Genomic DNA, 25,574 nt, shown 5'->3' with positions numbered 1-25,574 from the left:
GACCGTTACATGTGAGAATTCGGCTTCAACCTTTCTACCTCTTTAGTCGGTTTATTAACTTCCTCTAGATTATTAACTTCCTAGAGTAGAATGAAAGAGCTATCATCTGGAGGTAGACAAATGAACACGCGAAACGTGGGAAAGAGGAATATCTGAAATTTCAAGAACGAAGCTCTCCAATTTTATACCTATCCTCAGAGTATAAGCTCATACATATAGTCGCAAAACGAAAGTATATTGAAGTATTATTAAATTTATAGTAATTCAAGTAATTTATTGTTCAAGTATTCCAGTAATTTAAAGATTTATAAAGTGCACTGGGTATCCATGTGTTGGGTCTAGGTATCCATTTGGATACAAAAAGGTAGCTTAAAAAATGCCTTGCAAACTACTAGGGAATGAGGACAATGTGCTAACAAAGAATACACTGGAAAATGAAATATAACAAAAATTAAAATAAGATGATAATCGATACAATGTAGAGGATGAATATGACATGTGCAAATTTCGGCAAGCATTTTGGAAGAAGCTATTTGTTTACTTCTTCTTGGCCAACCGCTATGAACATGTATAAATCCATATGTGGGTTTGTTGTACGGAATTAGTACATTCAAATTCACGAACGATGACGAACTGAAGGGTACGAAGGTACAGTTGCAAGTAACAACCGTAGTCATAATAATATAATTCAACTAAACAACGTTGAAAATAATGGGTAATTATGTGGTAAGTAGAAATGACCAAAACTGAATAGTTTCCATCGATCATTTTGAAACACAGCTAGAAGATTAAACTTACTAGAAATGACAAAACATCAGTGAAATTTGGAGTTATACTGAGCATAGTTTGGAGGGGGGGAGGGAAAGCAAGCATCCCCGGTGGGGATACTTCAGCTGACTGCAAATTTTCACGGTATTGTTGCAAATGAACTATAATATATTTTGGCCGGTTCCCCCGTAACTTATACCGTCCCCCATACGTTTTTGGGCTGGCTACAGGCAAGGGCCCGGGTCCTGGGGGTGAGAGGGCCCGGGCCCCCTAAAGCTAATGTGAGCCCCCTCTTTGTACTTGTAAATTTACAATATTTGGCATAATTTAATGCAATTTGTATTAAAATCCTTATATACGCTTTCTGCATCTGAGTGGGCCCCCCAAATTTACAGAGAAATCGGCGCCCTTGGCTACGGACCTGCTCCATCGTTACAATAAACATAAAATTTTGCGGTGTAGTAACGCAATCCACGATAGAATGAGGGCCTTGTCTATTTCTTGTGCCACTCTTCGATAGAAAAAGAAGAAGTAAACCACAGATGGAAATAAACAAGCAAGGAAGATTAACAATTTGCAATTTCATTTCTGAATTTGAGTTGCGTTTTCTAATTTACTCGGATAAATTATGAATGATTCTGCAGAAAGTAGTGATGTAAATCACAATGTAACCCGAGAAAGTGTATTGACCTTAATGGAACAGAAAGATAGAATTGAAAATGAAATTTCACAAATGTTTGGTATTTTGGAATCCGTAAGTAGCTGTAGCTTGACAAAGTAGATCTCTTTAAATCTAAATATTTCATTTAATGAAAACTGACATTGTTTTACTATTAGTGATATAAAATTGTGCACAATTTAGTTGAAAGGATGCTGGTCAAGTTTTGGCACACTACATTTTGAAAAACTTACAGGTAAAATTAAACACAACATAAGAAGATATATTTATAAAGAAAAAATTTTTGTATGCTACAGAGTTTAATAGAAAATAATGCAGCTGTGTTTTAGTTGTATGGTCCATGTTCCGTTAAGGGGGTCCGAAACTACACTGGACCCCCTTAGGCTAACCTTACCTAATATAACGTTATATTATGTAATCAAACGAAAATCAATAGAAAGAAGTGTCAAAGACACTGGACCTCCTTAACGGAACATTTATCTAGGTGGATAAGTGTAGGGTGACCAGTGAAGTAAAAGGCTAAAGTACCGCAGGTGGCTGTCCTGGATAAGACCCACACCAACATGTTTTCAGTGTATTCTTACTTTACCTACGATTACCCCGGTTTCATTTCAGGCCTTTGCTATCCACTGTTGTTCACAAATATTTCATATTTTCATGCTTCCTACATCTGTATGCGTGGTTCCTTCGGTGCGAGCGTTCCGGGTTCCATTCCCAGTGGAAGCACTTTGTCGAAAAAGTGTAACATCTTTTTCAGGACAGCCACCTTGAATGAGGTTTTCCTGGGTTTTCCTCATTCACACTAGCAAATGCCAGGGTGGTACCTAACTGGTGTGCTCACCGAGGGTTGTCATCCCTCAAACGCGACGGGCTAGATTGCCAGAAGATGCCGAGAGCCCAGAAATCTAAATCCTAAATCCCTACATCTGTTTGCATCTATATAGTATTATTGCGCAAAATTAGTACTGTCAAACTGATTCCTTACCTTCTCACGCGATGGAGGATACAGCTTCGAAACTGCTGCTAAAAGTTAGTGTGTTGAAGGGTAGTTTGGAGATGTAGTCCCCTATGAAAGACATTCAAAGTTACAAAACGTATACGAAAATACTTCTTTCCTGGTGCTAACCATTGAATGAGGGATACTTACATTCATGAAAAATGAATTTCTTTCAGCATCACATGTACGCTTACTACTGCAGGAAGATTTTTCAGGAGGAGATCCATTAATTGGTGCAGAATGACTTCACAAGTGCTGAGTATAAATATATTGTGTGGATGTATGGCATAAGAACTACAGTGTATTAAACTCGAACCAACTTATGCTACGTAGCCACAAAAATTCACGAACGCTATCTAACCCGACCCAGCGCAGCTGGGGGTGCGTTCGTAGGTAGCAGGCGCGTCTGCGACGCATAACTTAGGATACTGGAAAAATACTTCATACGACATAAAAGCTTTGCATCATTACCAGGGTTGGCTAGTTTAAACCAGCTGTTCCTTTAAAAAAAATGGTTTAAACCAAAAAAAAAAAAAAAAAGACGAAAAATTCTGTAAATCGTGTGAACTTAATGGTGACGTTTCTACTTATCAAACCATCCGCATTACGTTTATCTACTTTTCACCTGTTAATCAAGGGGTCTCGTGTTCGATTCTCGGTCGAACCACAACCCATCTTTCAAGTGTAAACCAAGTAGCGATTCGAGGTGTCCCTTTAAGCGAAAGTCTTCTCCGTGATAACCTTGGTATTTCATAAGGATGTTAAGCATAAACATACAAAATGAAACCAAATTATATATTTCTACTTGAAGGAATGCCTATTGTTTTATAAAGAATACAAGCTTGCCTCTTATTGATAGAAATTGGCAAAATTTATCAACTGCCTACGTAGCTTCCAACATCAATTTGGATTTGACTTTGTTTTGATTTTATTGAATGATATCTACATACCAAATTTGTAATTTAATACCTCAATACCGTAGTGATTATGAGAAGTTTACCTTAAAATTTTACATACAAATACATTTAAAGTGATAACAGGATTTTCCCAATGGCTAAGGCGGGAGTTTCCCGATTAATATATAATTCTACTTGTGTGAGTACTGTCTAATCTTTTTGTCCTTTTGAAATGACTCTTCATAATTATATTAACAAGTATGCCTATGTAAATATCAGTACAACGTATTTTTATGGTGAGTCCTTCGTGAGTGAGTCGACAATCGCATTTGTGGCCAATTAGTCCCGTTTTCGTGTCCAAATGGACAATTTCTCTTGGATGTAAGTCGAGAAGCGGTTTGGATTCCGCTTTAAGCTTATGTGACCCCTTCCAGCGTAACCTTGTTGTTGCATAAAAACACCAAGGCGAAACAAACTAATTTCTGTCCATATTTAATATAAATATATAAAGTAAATTATTTAAACCAAAAAAAAAAAATCAATAAAAACCATGGTTTTTGCCAACCCTGATTATTACTTTGTATTGGCTTGACATATCACTTCCTTTCATCATATCTTTGTTATTGAGAGTTATGCGCTACAGAACAAACTTTCAGTTTCGTACTTTCACCTTGTACATTTACTGTGTAACATACCGGTAATTTTTGTTACCTTTAGAATCCTATTGGAAAATGAAATACACAACTTCTTCCGTTGAGTTGAGTTGAGTTTGGGTTTAACGTCCCGTTCAGCAGCGAGGCTATATGAGACGTTGACCTATTGACTAACGTGGAATCCGAACCACATGACGCCCCGCCGGGAATCCAACCCGGGTCTCCCATGCCAAATGTGCGTATGCTAACCACTTAGCCACCGAGGAGCTCAACTTCTTCCGTTGATTTTACAAATGTATGCCCCCATAACTTGGGATATCACCCAAAATTTTGCCCCATTTCATTACATTACCTGAAATGGAACCCCACTGTTCCTAGTTTTTGCTCCACATTTATGTATATCTCACCATTTCAGTAACACACACATGCAACGTTAGTTAATAACATAGTGGGTTTGAAATTTTGTCTGTCGTGTGTTTACCTCGTATTACGTGAGTTCGCAAACGGCAAAGGAGGAGGTTGAGCGGTTGGCGTGCGTGCCTTTGGCGTGGGGGAGCCGGGTTCGATTCCCGGCGGAGGTTCATGTGGTTCGGATTTCACGTTGATCGGTGGGTCCACGTGTCATATAGCCTCGCTGCTGAAAGGGACGCTAAATCAAAATCAACAACTCAACTCATTTCTCCGTAAATTTTGCATTTTGGAGCTCCCATCTGCGGTATGTAACCCTTGTAAAATCATTACAAATGCTTTACGACAGATAAATAAGTGATTGTATATGAAAAATGACTGTATTAAATATTATTTTCACTGGCGCTGTATTTCTGCACATTGTACAGAAGCTATATTTTGTTTTTACAAATGGAGCGTTAGTACTACGAAACCATGACAAGTGGTATTGAAACTCATATCATTGCCAAAGCCCACTTGTGTTTACTACCCTCGCTTATGCACATAAACACCTTCGGACACACACCCTTGCTATTGTATGGGCCTACCAGTTTCAGCCTGTCTTGACTTGGTTATGTAATGAAACCATGAAATAAGAATTTAAAAAATCATTTTTATTCATAAAAATTATAATGGCAATTCGGTATGTGAAAATGAAACGAAGTTTTTTGTAGTATCTTAACTGCTAGATACGTGCATACCATTATTTTTAAAAATCACAACTACAGTATTTGTAATCAAGAAATCGTTGGGTGCAGAAGCAAAATAGTAAAGAATCACCTGTAGTCAAATAAAACTGCTTGTTAGTAGTAATTAACAATTCGGATAAAATCACGAAAAAGACGAAAGCAAACCTCAAGGTAAATTAAAGTTCAAAAATACTTATTTTTACATCATTAGATGACAACAATATTTTTCAGACTTTCCTAAGATTTTGTAAATTATTATATTGGCTTTTGGTAAAGTTAAAAGAAAAAATAATTAAGGCAAACAAGGACAATAGTCCATATAAAATGACCAAGTTTGCAACTATAAAATCATTCTGCATTCTGGGTCCTGCATCCAGCATCGCAATGGAAAAGTCTATAAAAAATTACAAATACTGCAAGAAAGACCATTGTTTGGTCAAAAACCAAGCGAAATATGTAATAAGGTAAAGTATGACTACAGAAAACTTTAACTGTCTATTTTGCATGTGACATGACATTAGGAGGTCTCTTAAAGTGACAGGCAGATTTGAATGTTTAAATATTTAGCGTATTTCTGTTATAATTGGCCTAGCATTGAGTGATTCGAAAAATTATCTGTTATACAGTTAAGCTAACCTACTATGTCTGGTTATGAACTCAATACTCTTGATTGTTCACAGTCAAATAATTATATTCTTTCAAAAGACTATACACTATACTACCATTATAAGCTAATTGAGTCATCAATAAAATATTGTCATTTGTGACAATAAGAGATGGCAACCATTCATTTAATTTTACTCTTTAATTTGATTTAAGAATTTACTGTTCCTTTAGTTATTGATTTGATACAATTTTAATTTTGGCCCTTATTTATTTAATATATATATATTTTACTTACGGTACAGTTAAAATGTATTCGTGCTTTTTAGTGATCAACTAGCAAAAGTTAGTTTGCGTTTTTACATTAATTTTTATGCCGTATTTATACGCAAATCGTTAAAGAATTTTAATTTTCATCAATCTTACTTCTGGTTGTTGCTCCCTTGAATTTTATGTATGCTATATGCGGTATTGTCATGTCGCCTATAGTGCGTCCAGTAAGAGAACGTCTCTAAGAGGTCGCAGTGACATTGCCACTACTCGCGTGTCAAGGTTTTTTTCGGTGCAACTGTAGTGGCAATTTAATTAATGGTATAAGACAGTGATCGTGGTTGGTAACACTGGTATCAAAGTAGGGGCTGCGATGTCCCACCGCATGTGGTAAGAAACGTCAGAGACCATCTCTTGTTGACCGTGCTATAGCGTAAATCTTTCGGAAAACAACAAGAAAGAAGTTAGTGAAAGAATCATATTTTTTCAAAAAATATTTCGAGTAGTGTGCCAAAACTTGGCTTAAAAATCAATATGGAAAAGTTATAGGTAAAATTACGTATTCGATGTCAAAATTCGTATTTACAAAATATGTCTCCAAATGACATTAAATAATAGGGAGAAAGTTTAATCGCAAAGTTATGTGATAATTCCTTAATCTATGCTAATATCTTATAATGATAGGCAGCATGGCAGCATTTATAGCTGCGGGCATTCAACAATAAAAATTGGTGTTATCGAAGTTCGGCAACCATATATCAACTCATGGGGTCTGTCATTCTTCAGAAGACGTATTACAAGGGAAGAGTTGCATTCGTGGGTGCAGATTCACTTTAAGACGGCTTAAGTGTTATTTTCCAACTCTAGCATGTATGTCATAAAACGACAGTGCAAAATACAACAAATGTCCTATACAAGGGGTCAGTAAAAAGCACGAATTGTATCTAACCTGCGTATGAAGGGCGAAGCTAGTGAGGCTACGCGGGAGTTGCATCAGTAGGAAACAGCCGTGTCAGAGACAGCGAATACGCAGGTAATGCGAGAATACACACTGACTACATGGCTTCGTACTGAATAAATATTTGCTTACAAGGATACAGATAGCTCGGTTCACGGTGGATCAGTGGTAGAGTGTACCTCCAGTGCGCGGAGTCGCTAGTTTGATTCTGAACCAGTGGCGGCTGGTGCTTTGTATTTTAGGTGGTGCACATTAGATGACCTCTCCTTTTTCATTATTATTATTATTATTATTATTATTATTATTATTATTATTATTATTATTATTATTATTATTATTATTATTAATAGCAGTGGCGTATTCAGGATTTTGTTTCGAGGGGGCTTTGCCTGAAAATGTAAAAATTCTGCAAGATATTTCATATACTTTACTATAGTAAGTAAGATTTCGCGGGGCTTAAGCCCGAAAGCCCCCTAAATACACCACTGATAGTTATTATAAATAATAATAGCGATTTCTTCATGGCATGCTTCAAGCATGCAATGGAGAAGCTCATTTTGTATGATTTTTGACGTACTCTTGAAAATTATTGCGCTTTCTAAATGCCTCTTGAGAACGCTGTCAAGTTCTGCACTGAAATTAATTAATCTACGAAAAACGCCACGATTTGAAGACGAGTCTGTTTTTCATCATGTCCTCTTAAAGCCAATTCGAAGGTACCACGAAACCAAATGCAATTGATGATTATATTAAGCACGTACCTGTTTTGCGTCACTTTTTGATTGTGATTCTCAATGGACCGCCTATAACCAGCATTTAGTTGAGCAGCACTATTCACGTTTCCCAACACAGTGAGATCGAACGTGTCTTATATGACCTGACTTTTTTTTTTTTTTTTTTTTTTTTTTTTTTTTTTTTTTTTTGTCGTGCAGATGCTGGATATCCGCAACATTTTTTTTACTCCATGCATCTTCCTCCGCCCCGAACAACAAACAGGGAAAACAAAACAAAGCATTTTTAATTTCACATTCACATAACCACTAAGTTGAGAGTAAACTTCCTTGTAACTGTTCGTTTCTGACTTCTAATTACTTGCGTTATATTCGCATCGGTCCTCCGATGTCTTTCACAAGTAGGTTTGCTTCTGAAGTTCTTTTCGAAATCGGCTAATTCAACAGAGACGTTACAGAATTCATTGCTACTGCATTGCTAGTTCACGTATATCAGGGACAGACACGTAATTATGCAATTACAGCAACAATATTACAATGAACAACAAAGACCGGCAGACACACACACACACACAAATATACACCACAACAAAGTCCGCTACCCGCTTTAAAATCTCACCCCTTCCCCAATTAACGCCCTTTTTCTAAAAACTGCCCACCAGTTTTCTCATTCACCCATGCACACATGAAAAAGAAAACATTGTATCTATGCTGCCAAATTTCTACTTATTCAAATACGAGTCTATTAAATATCGACACCCTCAATTTGTCTTCACTCTTCACGGGGTCGCCTTTACTGTCTTCATAGCTGCCTTGACGTTACTTGGTTGACAGAACCAATAGCTATGACCACTTGGCAATCTCGCTTTTAGGCAAGGCGCAAGTTTTTTCTCTCTCTTTCTCTGTAGCGACTTGGTTACGGTAAGCAACATTGTCACAAAGGAGCAGACTATTCACCTTCAGGCGAGAACCCGCAATGGCCCAGAAGCTGTTAAAGCTGGGGAGTTTGGCAAACTATCAAGCAGAAAGCAACTAGCCAGCCCCTTTCAAACGCACTTGTTTAAGAAAAGATGATGTTGATAATAAAATGAAAAGTGATTTAGCACAAATAAAAAATGAAAATATTGGAAACATGAAGAGAAACCGCCACTGTTCTGACTATATTGTTTTCTGTGAGTTTTCTCGGGACACTACTATTTCATACCATATTCTAATTGCACAAATTCTTCCATCATCATTCACTTTCTTTAATCATCGCCTCTCGTAGCCTAAAGGCCAGAATTGTGGGACGTTAAACTGAAAGATTTCATTTCACCAGCATACAGTTAGTTTGTTAAAATTATTTCGGTACGTGACGTTTGGGCACTGGACGTTTGGGCGCCGGACGTTTGGGTGCGAGTTAAGTTAAAAAGTCATTACGTTAGACGCTGAGTACTAAGTTCGAATCAAGATATCACAAGGTGTCTACTGTAGTGGAAGTCCTTGAATTATACTGGATTTTGTTTTACATACTAGAACTACTGGAATTTGAAAATTCTAAAAACTGAATTGACAATTAAATTTTGTAAATTTAAGTTTCAACCAAAGTTAAGTGTACTTTTTATTTGATAACTTTTCAAGCCAAAGGTAAGTGGACCAGACTGGATATGATGGACTGCATTACGTACATAGTGAGTCTATTCCATTAAAAAACTGAAAGCAGGACTTCTACTGTAGTTATGCAATAAGTGTGAATGTCAAACACATTTCTAGTGGCTAAATTACCAATATATGTACACTTAACTATTATTTTTCACTTTGAAATCGTTCTTTTTTCCTTTCGCCACTTTCTTTAGTGTAGATTAAATGCTTACAATGGGACGAAAAAAAAAGTGATACCAGAAATACAACATACTACAGTTCCTAAACTCAATGTCTTAGACACCCTGTATTAACATCTTTCCTTCAACTCAATTACGTTTTATGATTTTTAGATTTCTGTGCTCTCGGCATCTAAAGCCATTTAGCCCGTCACATTTGAGGGGGCACACTATCCGGGGAAAGGGAAGGAAGGAAGAGGCCTGAACCTATAAATTAGGTACCACCCCGGCATTTACCTGGTGTGAATGAGGAAAACCTCATTCAGGGTGGCTGGCCTGAAAGAGCGTGTTACATTTTTTCGACCGAGTGCCCCTACCGGGAATCGAACCCGGGACCACTCGCACCGAAGGCGAGAGCGTTAGCGACTACGCTACGCGGGGCCACTTCTCTCAACTCGAGTGCGTGGAAATCTTTTATTGGTAGTTCTTTATTGGACTTGAGGAAGAGAAGAGTTTGGCAAACGTAATACGAAAGAAAACAAATTTTAATATTCATAAGTATGTAATTATTAACTTTTTTAAAAAATACAAAAATTAAATCAATATGTTTTAATTAACATTAAGAAAATTATTAAGAGTTCGTCTGATTCCTTCATTTCCTAGCTTTCTTATATAATACAAAAATTAGATCAATATTAGATCAGAAGTACAAGAATCGTGAACAAGCGAAAAATCAATCCATGACGAGATTAGGCAACAAATGCTACAACCTATTAAACTACTTAATTTAGATGAATAAGTAAGATAGAGATAGAAAATAGATAGATAAATGAGGTGAGATAAAGATAGAAGTGTAAGAAATGTATATATCTTGATTCGCGCTTAGCTTTCACTGCCTAGCTTACTTTATATTTCGTAAATTGTGATTTTTACTATGTACTTCGCGCCCAAACGTCTGGCGCCTAAACGGCTTCGCGCCCAAACGGCAGCGCCGAAACGTCCGCGCCCAAATGGTGGCGCCCAAACGTCCTGTCCCGAATTATTTGGGGTGTCAGAGGCAAGAGCCCCATATGTTTGAGTACTTATGCATTCCTCGGTTGAAATGACATAATTCTGTAAATTTCTACAAATCTGTGGTTTCCTAAACTAGGATGACATCTATTTTTTATTTTTATTTCTTTATTTATTATTTTTTAATTATCTTTTATTTATTCTTTTATCTATCACTATATCATTCGGAAAGACATTTAGGGATAGTTTTGGAACGAGATGGCCAATACAAAGTTAACCTAACCTAACCTGAACTAACAAAAATACAGAAAATATACCAAGAAAGTAAGAAATTTTAACTAAAAAAATTCTGCCCCCCCCCCCCCCAATCTAAAAATGTGCCTACATTTGTAATGGTTGACATGAAATTATATCATTTGGTACAGTCTGAAGTTCAGGAGAGCCACAACCAACATAATGGTAAATATTTTGTGCAGGTCAAGTTTAGGCACACCCCAACCAAAATTAAGAGGTAAAATTCAGTACACTACATTGAAAAGCATGTTTATAAAGAACAAATTTCTGCAAGCGACACAATTAAATAGGAAATAATACAACTGTATCTGTATTTTATATCTACAAATATAGCGTTACTAGTGTAAAATCATTACAAGTGTTATACGACGGTTAAAGTGAGAGGCTACGTCTCGCAGACTAGGTCCAGAAATATTGAACTAATCAAAACGAAACTAATCTACCCTAACCTAAACTAACATTAGCTAATATAAATGCTGGACCTACTGTACGTCACGAACGCCAAAATAAGGAGTTAAAATGGAAAAGGACTGTAAAGATACTATATTCTGAAGGTGTATTATTTCTACACGGTGTACAAAAGCTGTATTTTTATTTTGCAAGTGTTACAGGAACTAGTATAAGTGAGGAAACCCACGTGCATTCACTACCCTCGCTTACGTGAATACCCATCGTCGCTGACATGCCTTTTCTCTACGGATGCTAAGGGGTGGACCAACCAGCTTCGACTTGCACTGACTAGGTTAGATAGCATTAGTACTTCCTAGCACAGACTGATTTGCGGTTTTTGCACTGTAGTTTGTATGGTACATGTCCGAACGCTGTAACATTATTTATACGCAAATCGTGAAAAAATTGTAATTTTTCAGCATGTGTTTCAAGTACCCCACTTTGTACATTATGTCATGTTCGGATAATAATGCAGTGCTTGCGTCTAAATTTGATGAAAATGAGAAAAATAGTGAAAAGCTGCTTCGTCTGGAAATTTCTGCTTCTGTATATATGGGACGTTGTGAAAATGCTCTGAATTACTCTTAATATAAAAGTAGCAACTTGACGTTAGCGCAAAAGTAACTCTACGATTGATAATTTTATTGACGATTTTTTTCAAATTGTTAGTAAATGTAGTTTATTTATTATTTATATTTTAAAGCTCACATAAACCAGTCACCTGAATTATACTAATCTAAATTATCATCTGAAGACTGTGGTTCATATGTGCATTAATTTTATGGACGGGAAAGCCCACAATTATTAATTAAATTTTATTTTATTTATTTTAGAATCGTGTTGGAATGAATGATCCACTTGTGGACGAAAACGATTTCCCGAGAAGTGATATCGATGTATATCAGGTGCGGCATGCAAGACACAGAATCATATGTAAGTTCCCATTTATATAAGTCAAGATTCTATATATTGTAAAAATAACATGAGTAATATTTTTGAAAATTTTTTATTTTTAGTCAAGCAACTTTTTATTTATTTTTAAATTTATTTATTTAATTCAAATCTCATATGACATTGGTTTTTAACCTTTCAGTCTTTTCGGGCCGACCGGACAATGGAGAAAATCAAGTTGTTTTTTGGCATTTTATCTTTATAAGTCGTGGCACACGTAAAACAATGTATATTAGAAAAAATATATTGTTTTTAGATAGTCGATATACAACAGGGCCTGTGAAATAATTTCATTTACTAACGCTAATACACTTGATGTAGAGATGTTATTCGATTGAGAACCTTGTCCATGTGCTTATTTGCAGAATTACAGCAAATAGAACCTCATATTATTCGCTCTTTTTATGTCTCGAAATTTGTCTCAAAAATATATTACTTAAGGGCGTTTCTTTACAGATTACATTGTTATTTGTAAAATAAGTAATGTTCTTAAGCGAGTTTAAATTTCCAGTTGTTGCCGTTTGTATCAATTGGTTTTCTGTTTTACGAAAGATGGTATTGTGATTTCAGAAATCGTTATTGTCAAGTCTTAGATTGTTTAATAATAATTTCTAAGAACTAGAAACACTGGAATAACGGAATACAATTTTAACGTGTTTTAAGATGGCGTTTATTCAAGAAAGGACATGAATAAGACAGAAACAGAATTATATTTTCTTCTGAAATAGGGTTTTAAGTTGATTAAGAAGTGCAACGAACATTAGTAATCTTCCGAGATTTTACTATGTATTGTTCTATGTTCGTAAAATGTTAAGTGATAACCCACGACTAATAAATTAGAAAGGAATCATTCAAATTTCATTGTTAAATACAGTCTATAGCCAGTTAAATTCAAGTGAACGCGATCATATACAAAAATATCAATTTCGTAATTTTGGAAACGCCACATTCCAGTACATTCCACGTCTTGTAGTTTAAAAGTATTACGTGTTACATATCGTATAAATTTTTGCTACCCATAGACAATGTATTGTAGAAAATACAAGAGATGAGTTCACGTAGGCTATTGTTCAATCAATGTTCAACAAGTGAAGTGTATGTAATACGGTAGTCGAGCTAACAATTGATTCATATCTTATCTTGAGCAACATTTATAGTGTAACTGTAGTTGCTTTTTAATTTGCCAGGTCTTCAAAATGATCACAAGGCAATTATGAAACAGATTGAGCAAGGAATACATGCTTTGCACGCTCAGCAACGAGGAGGAGTGGATATAGCTGGGGATGTTGAGATGAAAGATGCCAGTTCTCATCTTGAACCTATTGCTAGAGTTAACATTGTCAGTGATGGTTCCCCAGCTGCTGAGGCAGTAAGTTTACATACTTAATTCATTTCTTACTGTAGCTAGCCAAATCGTGTAGGTTGGTGAGTAAATTTAGAAACAACTATTCGGTGATACAATAGGATACATATTGAATCACTAAAACCACTCATCTCAAGTATCTGCTGTATAAAGTAGTTGCATATGATTGCTGCAACGTCTTTTATATGTCTTAATTCAGTGAAAGGAAACTAGTTACTAACTTTTTTTTTCATCATCTTCGACTTCAGTGAACACTCCTTGAATTCAGCGAATGTTGGGAAGTAAGTGTATATTTATTCAATTTTATTATATTCCAGTGGTTTAAGGTTTCAAGAAGACATACAGGACAAAGAAAAAAAGTAAGTTTCTTCCCTTACACAGGGGACACGGTGGCTCAGTGGTAGTGCTTCATCTGGTGCATGGGGTCCCTGATTTGATCCCCGACCAAGAAGTTCGTGGTGGACAGCATCGTCTTCATGGATTTTCTCGGGGTACTTCCATTCCTTCCCACTTCCTCATTCTACCAATTCTTTCATCACATTCACTTACTTTAATCATCGTCTCCCTAAGCCTAAAGGGCATAATCGTGGAACGTTAAACTGAAAAATAAAGATAAACCTACATTTTCCATGCTATACGCTAATACATGGTATTTACATGTAATGCGAATATCACACATGTGTATTACATGTTGATAAACAGGCACCTTCCTTGTACTTTTTATTCTTACTGTATTGCGAATGTTATCAACAATCCATTCAAGGTACTTTACATGCACATATTCCCTCCATTTACTTGCATGTGAGTGACTACGTGTACATTGCATGTTCTCATTTTAATGTACAGGCTCTGTACAACACTTGTTTTCGTGCAAAATTTCCAACAGAAATTTAATAATTTTTCGACATGCATATCACCTGAAGACAATGCGCCTGTAATATTTTATTTCCATGTATTTTTGACGAAACAGGCGCCTGTGTAATGCCTGTCAAAATTTGACAGGCTTTTACAGGCAGTTCCATGTACAAAACATTGCATGTTTCCTCAGAAATTTTCATAATAGTAACGTTTTCTATGTGCGTAAAGTGCGTGTTTGTTTCACCGTTTTCGAACGTACTTTTTAGTGCTAGAAAAGTTCGATACTTTTCTTTCTTTATTTATTTTCTCGCAATCTACACATGAGAATCTACCCTTATGCATGTTATTTTGTTTATCTCAATATGATCTGCCAACTGTGTATATCTTATATTTGGACAATATTTTAGCTAACAGAGATTAAATTTTAAGGGTTAATGATAATTTTAGGCTGTATCCTACTATATATTGTGGTCTTCTTAGTACCACAACGAGAGAGTTAATAAGCGTATATTTTAGTATCAGTTTCACTCCAATAAGTAGCATAGTCCTTTTACAGCATCAATTTTAACCTTTACATTTTTTTCTGTTTTCTTGAAAACTACGCGTAAGCGTTTACACTCACGCATATAATTTTGTTTATCGATTGGTATATGCCCTTTTTTCTTTACTTTTTTTTTTTTTTTTTTTTTTACTTCTTTCTCTTTCTTCGTTAAATGCTAACAATATTGTAGAATTTCATACAACACTGAAAATGATAGGAGACAGTTATTGAAATCGTATTAACTATTTTATTCAGCGGGTGCTTAAGCTGAGTGTTTTTATGCACATACAATGTTATTACAAATGATCTTCCTGATTACAGATCTGAACTAATCTCGCTTAACAACAAGACACTGTCAAATAGTATAGGTGGGAACGGAAGCTCAAATTGTTTTCGTTTTGCATTTGGTTCACATCACATCACATGTGCAAAATGTGAGCTCCGTTTTTCACATGACACTTCTAGTATGTGGTATATTTCTTGTCATACATGATCTACTTATGCAATAATCCCTGTGTTGCGAACAAACTCGAATATCCTGGATGGTAGTTGGCTGCTAATACACGTGTTTCACATAACCTCAGAGAAAAAAGTCACAGAGTGTAAGGTCGGAGAAACGTGGAGGTGAACGCAAACGTTCACTATCATCTCTTATCAACACTCACAATTTGGAAGCCGTGGTGGCTCAGTGGTAGAGCGTTTACCTCTGGTGCTTGGGGTCCCGGTTTCGATCCCAGACCCCGCCAAGTGAACTTTGTGGTGGACAAACACCGTGTGCGTGGGTTTTCTCGGGGTTCTCCCGTTTCCTCCCACTTTCTTCATTCCACCATTTCATTCATTTCTCATAATCCGTCTCCTTTGGCCTAACCGGCATAACCGTGGGACGTAAAACTCAAAGATTTCATTTCATTTCATTTTCAACACACACAATTTCTTTGTTGGTAGTCGCCTATTCAGTTCAAATCTGACATGAGTGGAAGTCGGATCGTACTCCATTATATTGATATTTGAAGCCCAGTATATTTTGTTCCAGTTATGGAAGAAGCCATATTTGTAACATTGGAGACCAAGTAAGATCCCCCCCTTGCGTCTTTGTGAAAGAAGAAAGAGCCATACACCTTTTCTTGGCTGAAGCACAAAATAACATTCACCTTGGGGGAGTCGAATATATGCTCAACATAACATCTAGGATTTCCTAGATCTCAGAACCTTACATTATGTTTGTACACTTTGTCTTCATCACTGAATTCCAATAATTCCTGAGACCATCAATTTTCATTTCAATGTACATTACCTCACGGACACGGAAAGACTGTTTTTGCTTTGTCGTCCGGTTTCAGGACCTGCAATACTTGAAAGAGGTAACGATGAAACCACAAACGTTTGGGTAATGCAATGCACTATACAGTGGTTGCAGGAGGTCTTAAATTCTCTACTGGCTGCGGTGGTTCATTTCTGTGGACTTCGTACGAAACGATTATCCAAGATTGTGATGAATTCCACTCCTTGCCATGATGGTTCTACTAGCCCTCCAAACGGCTTGAAGATAGGTGGCTAGACTACTACAACCATCTTGTAAACAGCCCGGCAGCAATCTCATACCTTCAGCCAGCGAATAACGTAGGAAACGATTCAACCTCACTTCAGCAACTGAAAAACATTAACTGCCACTTTATTAGAGTTTCCTCTATATTAGAGTATTTATGTATATAAATTATAAACATTGAACACTATTGCGCTATATTCAATACATGAAGAATGATATAACGAGGTTCTTCTAATAGAGTACACGAATGCATTGTTCTGAAAAATACAGTGTTTCTCAGCGTTAGGTTTGGGCATTATTTCATAAAGCTGGAAATTCGCGGTGTTGATAATAGTCTCTTTAAGATGTTACTAGTAACGTATGAAAATCTATATATGAATGCGTGACAATTGCCCTTAGGCTGATATGCTCAATCGGAACAACACTGAAAGTCAGTACGCGCTTTTGCTTCCTTGTAAATAGGGCCAATAGGTATTTCCCACAAGTCGTAATCTCCTATAAATATTTCCACTAATTTCAATGTAAAATGTAACGAATTGATTAAATGTTTTGTTCGGACATTATTACCTCATAGAGAATAGACGCGCACAGTTTATTTTCATTCTTCTGCATGAGTGAAATTGGACTAAATGTTTCATATTTACTCTGACAGTCAGTGTTACCAGTTCGTGAAGGGAAATTTCTCGTTCACAGACATGAAATTTTCCAATATCATTCAATGTTTCCCGCAAATATATAACGCACACAAGCACACCCAGATATGCATATATATTACCATGCGTTTCCATTGGTACATATTTTCAAGAAAATTATCTCATATCCTACATATTTGGAAACAAATATCCTGCATTCCCGCCATTGCTGTGAATTTCCTGTTTTGTGGGAAATTTTTGCCACCTGGCAACACTGCTGACATGTTGGAGCATGCTAAGGAAATGAGCAAAGAGTAGAAGTGATCATGCAGAGTGAGTAAAATGGCAACAAATCGGACGGTGTGAGGTAAACAAAACAAATAAAATATCCTTCGCGTAAACAACAAAGACCGGGTCATTCAAGGCCCAGACAAAGAATTGTTTATTTGTGGTTGACAAATAAGGAATGCTAGGGTAATAGAAGTGTTACTGCATGGTACGTAGGTTAAAAGAAGCATACCTAGGCTGATGACCGGAAAAAGGAAGAAGAAATGGGAAAAAAGTTAAAACATTTATGGGTCAAAAATGACCCAATCTCTTTTGGCCGAATGTTAATTGCTTAGATAAACGTGAAACTTGGAAGTCATGGTGCTTCGCATTTCTATATAGTTCTGTATAATTGTATATGATTTCATACACTCCGTAGCGTGGTAGCGGATTTCACAAAATGAAATTAGAAAAAGAAGAATCATCGTTAAAAATAAACAACAGGAAGCTTTTGATTACTCTTTCTTATGAGGAGATTTGTATTGCAATACATGGTGGCGAGGTGAGCGAGATATCTTGGAAGAGTCAGGGAATTTAAAATTTCTAGAAAAGTTACTGAATTCTCAGAATTTCTGCTACTAGTAAGGGAGATTTCAAGCTTCCGAAAGCATTGTGTCGTTGTGTAACAGTGTGGACATTTTCTTTTTTTATCATAATTTTCAGTATCAAACATGTTATTTCAAAAATAATTTTCTACTGTTCCTTTAGCCTGTCATTTGGAACAGACAGTAGTTAACGGAATAATAAAAACAAAAATTTATGTGGAAAGAAATTTCTGTTAACATTTGATTCAACAGAAAAAGGAATGCAGATATTGTAAAATATTTTACAAGACACTAGCTGAACCTGCGCTCTCTACACAGCGCATCGTTCGCATATTAGCATAAATATGGTTCTCATTCCTCACATCTGTACATGTCCCTTTACAGACACAAGTGAAAAAAGTCTTGATTTAAAAAAAAATCGGCAAGGCGTATCATAAAGAGGACCTCAATATTTCGCACCGTTTGCAAGATTTGAGCCTACTTCCGGTTGGAGTTTCTAATTCATGCATGACCAGTGTTTTCTTTCTTCTTCCATGCAGAATGTAATAAGCAAATATATTACATACACAATTAATTATAATCGCAGTTATATATGGTGTTCGTTGGGCAAATCACTTCAAAAATAAAGATTCATCTTACTGGTTAAACTGGAGAAATGGTTATCGTTCCTTTTTCATTATTATTTGGCCATGAAATAAACACCTGAGACATATGCAACCCCTATATACAACAGCGTGGTGTTGGAATGTATAACGGGTAGGATATGGTGCTTTTTTTTTATTTCAACGCTTCCATGCGTAGCCTAAAAAATGTAATAAAGAAATAACGGCCATGTTTTTAAAATATTCAATTAGAACTGGACAATCTACGCAAAATTTCCAATCGATCAGTGAAAACGTCACCTTTCTAGAGCCTGTAGTTTCCGAGATCCCATTGTCGAAAGGATTGGCCACAAAAATATAAATTTCCACAACATCTATCTATTAAAATGCTACAATAGCAATTAAATGCGACTGAGCTCCAACCTATAACTTTAGCTTTCAAATTTTTGATTTACGGTTATTTGTGATTTCACGTTTAAAACAAAGACAAATATTTTTAAAAAGGTGTACTTTAAATAAATTTCTTAGAGATTTTTTTCCCCACAAAGTTTATCCTTTTAAATTATTGTGAAAACCTTTGCAGTTTAATAAGCCTTCTCCGAAATAAATGCAAATGGATTGTGCTACCATCTCCTGGAGTTTTTTTAAATATACGTTTGTGGACATTTATATGTTTGTGGCAAATCCTTTCGACAGTGAGATCTCGGAAACTACAGGCTCTAGAAAGATGACATTTTCACTGATCGATTGCAAATTTTGCGTAGATTGTCCAATTCTGATTGAATATTTAAAAAACATGGCCATTATTTCTTTATTACATTTTTACGAGTGCACTGGAACTGTTGAATTTAAAAAAAAAAACTAAAGCATCATATCCTACGAATTATACATTCCAACACCACATTATTGTACACATGGGTTGTATATCTATCAGGCGTTTATTTCATGGTGAAATTATAATGAAAAACGATAAATAACTATTTCTCCAATCTAAGTTGAATCTTTATTGTTTTGAGTGTTTTGCCCAATTAACACATATATCACTGTCATCATAATTAATTGTGTATGTAATGTAATTGCTTATTACATACTGCATGCAAGAAGAAAGAAAACACTTATCATACATGAATTAAAAACTCCAGCCGGAAGTAGGTTTAAATCTTTAAACGGTGAAAAATATTAAAGTAATCGGAAAAATCTCCCCTTTTACGGTATATCTTGCTTATTTTTATCAAGACGTCTTTCACTTGTGTCTGTAAAGCGACATGTACAGATTTGAGGAATAACAAGGAGATTCATGCTTATATGTGAATGATGCGCTGTGTAGAGAGCGCAGGTTCAGCTAGTATAGTTTAAAAGAACTCGGAAGATGGAAGCCCAATTCATGTGCATTGATTTTAGAGAAGGCTTATTAAAATACAAAGGCTTTGAACAACAATTTTATATCGTAAACTTTATGAAAAAGATCTAGTTAACTGATTTATTTAAAGTACTCGTACTTAAAATATTTGTCTCTGTTAAACGTGAAATCACACATAACCGTAAATGAAAGATTTGAAAGCCATAGTTATACGTTGGAGCTCAGGCGCTTTTAATTGCTATTGTAGCATTTTAATAGATGGATTATTGAGTATGTACTTTTTATAATAGTGAATATGTACTTTTTATAATAGTCGAGGTCATAATGAAAGGAAAATTGTTATATTTGAATAAACAGAGGAAGGACGTAAATATTGTATAATCTTTTTCAATACATTTTTTTATTATTTTACTCGAGATTTCTTCATAGTTTGTTAATAAATACCGTACTTACCAACATATTCTTATTCTATTGTCTTAAGAAACCAATATATGTTGATAGTAAAGTAGTTTAGATTGATCGAGCGGTCCTGGGCCTTCAGAATTTCATGCCGCCTCCTCCTCCCGCCCCCCCACCGGTTACGAAACCCTGGCCAAACGAACCAATATATTTTCCTGTAAAATAGTTTAGAATGATCGAGCCCCTGGTGTAATGACCACAGTATTTCATGTCACGGACCCCCCCCCCCCCTCCTTCACGAAATCCTGGCTACGTGCCTGATCCATGTAATTTCTCTAAGTTAATTGGTTGTGGCAAAGCTGTTTCAATACCTTGTTTATTATAGTAAGCCATTGCTGATACCTGGATACAAAAGTAACTCACCTTACCTTTGTGTCTTCTTACAAATTTCCTGCTTTTGACCATTTTCTGTTTATTTTACTTGTTGGATCTACTTTTTAACATGTCATGTTTGTGTCCTATTGATCGTGTCAATTTTTGTTTTTTAAAAAAAGCTTGATCTTATTCTTAGTTGCAATCCTAATAACGTCCAAAATTATTTAGTGTTATTCTTACTTGCAAACCCTGTTAACCGTCCTTTTAAATAAATAAATAAAGTTGGTCTTGATTGTGTTCGAATGTGCTGATGAAAAATGAATGTACAGGGTACCTAAAGAACCTTCGTGTAATCCGGGTGGGTTGTGAATCATAGTCTTAATCCTAACGTATTTTTGTGCGAAGTCCTTACTATCTTGTACATAATGTTTTGGAAGAGGAAATTGTACATCAATAAGGGCATTGTATAAATTTGATGTACCATCATATAGTATTCTGTTTTGTCATTTCTGTTTGTTGAGAGTGAAAAACTAATTCGTAAATATTTTCGAATCTCGCTAAAGCTTCGAAAAGACTTGTCGTTGAGCCAAAAGGGCAGGTAAATAGGGAAAGCATAATTACAGTAATATCGTTTGTAAATGTATGGTCATGTAGTGTTATCACGTGATTAGAAAAATATACTAAATCTTCCAAAATGGTCAAAGTCTGAAGAAGAGCAGATCAATCTCAGATGATGATAAGTAGGTGTTAGGATAGACTTCCATTTCTTTGCATTTGTGAATGCATTTTTTTTTTCATCATATCGATATAAGTATATAACATTTTATCTCAGTCTTTCTTAAATTTGCTCCGAAAATCTGAATATGGTTATTGAGTCCAAAGTCAAATTATACAAGGAAATAGAGATTATGTAATCTTTACTTTCTATACCTAATATATGGTAGACATCTACCTATTTCTGGTATATGTGTGTAGAGACTTTGTAAATTACCGGTTAGCAAAACGTTTGAGGTTCTAAAACTGTGATGAATTGTCTTGATCGAAGTTTTTTACAAACTCTGTATATGTTACCCAGCTCGACATGATTTTACTTATTTCAAGATTTATCAGAGCATGTAAGCGTATATTATTGTTATTATTTTTGTCTTTGACGATAATTAAATAATTACGCACTGTTTTACTCACTTATGATTACTGTATTTTCAAACAATTTAATAATGGCTTTGCTTTTCAGCAATTACAAATACTTCCCAATTATGTGGCTTCCTGTTGGTTTTTATATTTATTATAAAATTTTTCTTCTTATTTATACTACTGCCAGTTCAAATTACAAACTTTGCCCTGAATATTAAGTAAAATATAAATATATGGTATCGTTGTACCTGGACGACTTTCGTCTGCATTATTTCCGTGTCTAATTAATTTTTCCAGTGTAGAATGGATTTTCGTCTGCATACGACATTCGGAAGAATAAACTCTTTGGAAAATATGTTTCACGTGCTCTGTAAATCATATATATTCGATTTGTCAGTGCTAACAGGCATATCTCACCTTCTGTCCGCGTAGTCAAGTCTTCCATATGGAAAAACTTGTAGGTTTCAGCAAGTGCAAAAGTAATATTTTTCTCATTTTCGTTGAGTTTTAAGGTGACATCCTGGGGAAATACTGTGGCGCATCTCCTAACCTTTTGAGAAACACTAATTTATCAAAACATATACAGTAGAATTCCTTTATTGTAACATGAATTTTTAATTTTTTGTAGGGATTGCAGTTGGAAGATTTAATAGTTGAGTTTGGATCTGTAAATGCAAACAACTTCTCTACTCTTCAAGATATTGCCAAAGTTGTACAGCATTCCGTGGGGAGACCAATCGCCGTTAAAATCAAACGAAGACAGACGATCCAGAGCCTGTCGCTGACACCTCGAACATGGAGTGGGAGGGGTCTTCTGGGATGTAACATTGTGCCATTGGAATCTGTTGAAAGATAAAAAGTGTTAACAGTGTATTCTACTGTTCTTTATTACGGTTTGGTTTGTTTATGTCTGGAAAGAACCTTATTCATAATATTATATTTGATGGTGCTAAATGTAACAAGATCCCCCCAGTTTTGTTGTGATATATGTGTGTCATTAAAGTATTAAAATATTAGTGTTTTGTATATATTTATTTGTGCTCAAATATAACCATTCGCGGTAGTGTTCAGGAAAATTACGCGTCACTTCTCTCTTTCAAAACCCATAATCTGGCAATAGTTTATAGGATATTTAAATTCTTTTGCTTGAAATAAAGAGTAAAAGAATAGCAAAAAAAACTTGGTCACATTTCTTTCATTTAATTCCGTTTATGGACAACAGTATACCTCTTTTGAAAGAAGTTGGGTGGGCACTTTCTTCAATATGGCTGTAGATGAATGCAGTGGAAAGTTTCGGAACTTCAAATGGAAGTGCAATTCAGGAATACCTATTGTCCATTCATATAATATTTCAAGTAATTGATTTTAAATTCTTCGGTAGTTAGGTAGTGTGTAGAACTTTAAAAGAAACCAGTTATTTTCTTTTTATATTGTGAAACTACGGGAGACTTCCGAACTGTGCGAATTCAATACCGAAACCGAAGTAGTGGATCTATAACTTCTAGTTGTAAGAGTAGGGGAAGGTCAGAGACTAAACTTACAGTATGTTCAAAATAACTTCTAGTTTAAGACTAGGGAAAGGTCAGAGACTAAACTTACAGTATGTTCAAAATAACTTCTAGTTGTAAGACTAGGGAAAGGTCAGAGACTAAACTTACAGTATGTTCAAAACAACTTCTAGTTGTAAGACTAGGGAAAGGTCAGAGACTAAACTTACAGTATGTTCAAAATAACTTCTAGTTGTAAGACTAGGGAAAGGTCAGAGACTAAACTTACAATATGTTCAAAATAATTTTTAGTTGTAAGAGTAGGGGAAGATCAGAGAATGAACTTACAGTATGTTCAAAAATTCGATGCCCAATCTCCGTGAAGTGATTCCTTACATCAAATAAAAGAAAAAGACCTAATAAACTTGGGTCAAAAATGCCTCCTTTCAGAATTTTAGGCTGCTGAAAACGACGGAAAATAAACTTTAAAGCTATATCACTATCACTCGCAGTTCCCAACACGCCACATATACACAATAGTTTTGGCTTCAGAAACAACCAAATGTTTTTCTGCGGATTTCTGTCTTTAATACGAATTAATTTGCTATATCACGCACATTTAATTTGTCAAGTCTTTCCTGGTGAATCTGAAGAACAGCAACACAATTAAGTCTACTCTGAGTCATAGTGCTTCTAAGATAGGTCTTTAATCGACGCAGATTTGAAAACGTTCTTTCAGCAGTAGCCGTTGTAGCGGGTAAAAGTAAATGTAGTTCCAGCGAAGTTTTAATTTCAGAGGAGAGGTATGACATATTCCCCCTGCTACTTAAAAATATCAACGACGTCTTGCACTGAAACAACATCTCTGGCATCGTTTATAACGACATCACGAAACATTCTTAGCTGAACTCGATGTCTACTTTCTTTCAAATCATCGTTATATGTATCAAGTACATATCTCCGTTCTCCATATTGTATATCACATGCGGCTTTCACAATAAGTTTCTCTGTGTGTAACGCTGTATTCACGTCCTATTGGTCAAACCGTCTTTCGATCTCACCACAAACTATATCCAATAGTCTATACCAGATTTCTACTTTATATAAGTGTTTCACATCATTAAAAGTGTGGTTTGGAGAGCCATCGTCCAGTCGTCTCGGAATTTTTCGCTGACGCGGCAGAATTGGTTCTTCCACGCCTAACAACTCTCTTTTTGTCGTTGCATTAGTCCAAACCCTGTCAAAATGTTCATCTGTTCGAAGATTGGTGAGAGTCTCTCTTGTATCGTAAACTGACCTAGCATTAAAAGAATGCTTTGTTCGGAAGTTAAAAGATCAACAGATCAACACGGACTGTCACTTGATAGCAGAAGTACCCACCCTCCTCCTATACTTTTCTTTGGCTTCACAGATACCGGCAGAAGTTGACCTTATTTCGCTTTTCTACCATGTTCTTTCTTCTAATGCGGCACGGGACACCCTGAGGATGTGATTAACAGGTTATTGTACCCACTTTTCCATCTGCAGTTGTTTTAATCCTCCACATTGTTTTGGACATACGCATTTTAAAACTGACCTAGCATTAAAAGAATGCTGGAATCTAGCTCTTTGTGTCGATGGTATACCAGAATCTGAGAATCTTGAATTTTTCTTTTACAGCTGTTGCCTATGTATGGCTCACTAATTTTGACCCAAGCATATGCATCTTGAACATTATAGATTAAAACCTGACACCATTAAAACACACACACACACACATATATATATATATATATATATATATATATATATATATATATAGAGAGAGAGAGAGAGAGAGAGAGAGAGAGAGAATTAAAAATGATAAACACTTAGCCATTTATTTCAGTGCTTTGTATTTGAGAGGTAGTTTTCCTTGAAAGACAAGACTTTTTGGATATTGTTTGGTACCCCGAAAGTGGGGGGGGGGGAAATGCTATGTTTGCCCCCCAGTCTGGGAAGTGAGGGGGTAAATGACCCCTTTTGCCCCATGGCTCAGGCGCCTATGCACACTAGTAAACCCTGCGGTCTTAAATGAGATGCTGTCCAAATCATACACACACAAAAGAATCAGTCTTTTGAGATAGGTTTCCTTAATAATAAAGAAAGCTTTAGAAACCACGGTGTCTTACACACACACACAAGCATAACCGGGAGAAATAGTATTACATTGCGTCAGTCTGTCCCCCTA

General features: G+C 35.8%; 1 protein-coding gene across 1 annotated transcript; it reads left to right on the top strand.

The window, feature by feature from the left end:
• Positions 1-1,255: 1,255 nt before the first annotated feature.
• Positions 1,256-22,894, top strand: LOC145664286 (26S proteasome non-ATPase regulatory subunit 9). The gene is made up of 4 exons (XM_081730822.1): positions 1,256-1,522; positions 12,079-12,178; positions 13,384-13,565; positions 22,507-22,894. The coding sequence occupies exons 1-4, from the start codon at positions 1,397-1,399 to the stop codon at positions 22,732-22,734; spliced, it is 636 nt and encodes a 211-aa protein (XP_081586948.1). The 5' UTR covers positions 1,256-1,396; the 3' UTR covers positions 22,735-22,894.
• Positions 22,895-25,574: the final 2,680 nt, after the last annotated feature.

The sequence above is a fragment of the Thermobia domestica genome, chromosome 11, assembly GCF_964235325.1.
Source record: "Thermobia domestica chromosome 11, izTheDome1.hap1.1, whole genome shotgun sequence".
In the NCBI taxonomy this organism is placed as follows: Eukaryota; Metazoa; Arthropoda; class Insecta; order Zygentoma; family Lepismatidae; genus Thermobia; species Thermobia domestica.
The sequence above is the reverse complement of the archived record's forward strand: the minus strand, read 5'-3'. Positions and strand labels throughout refer to the sequence as shown.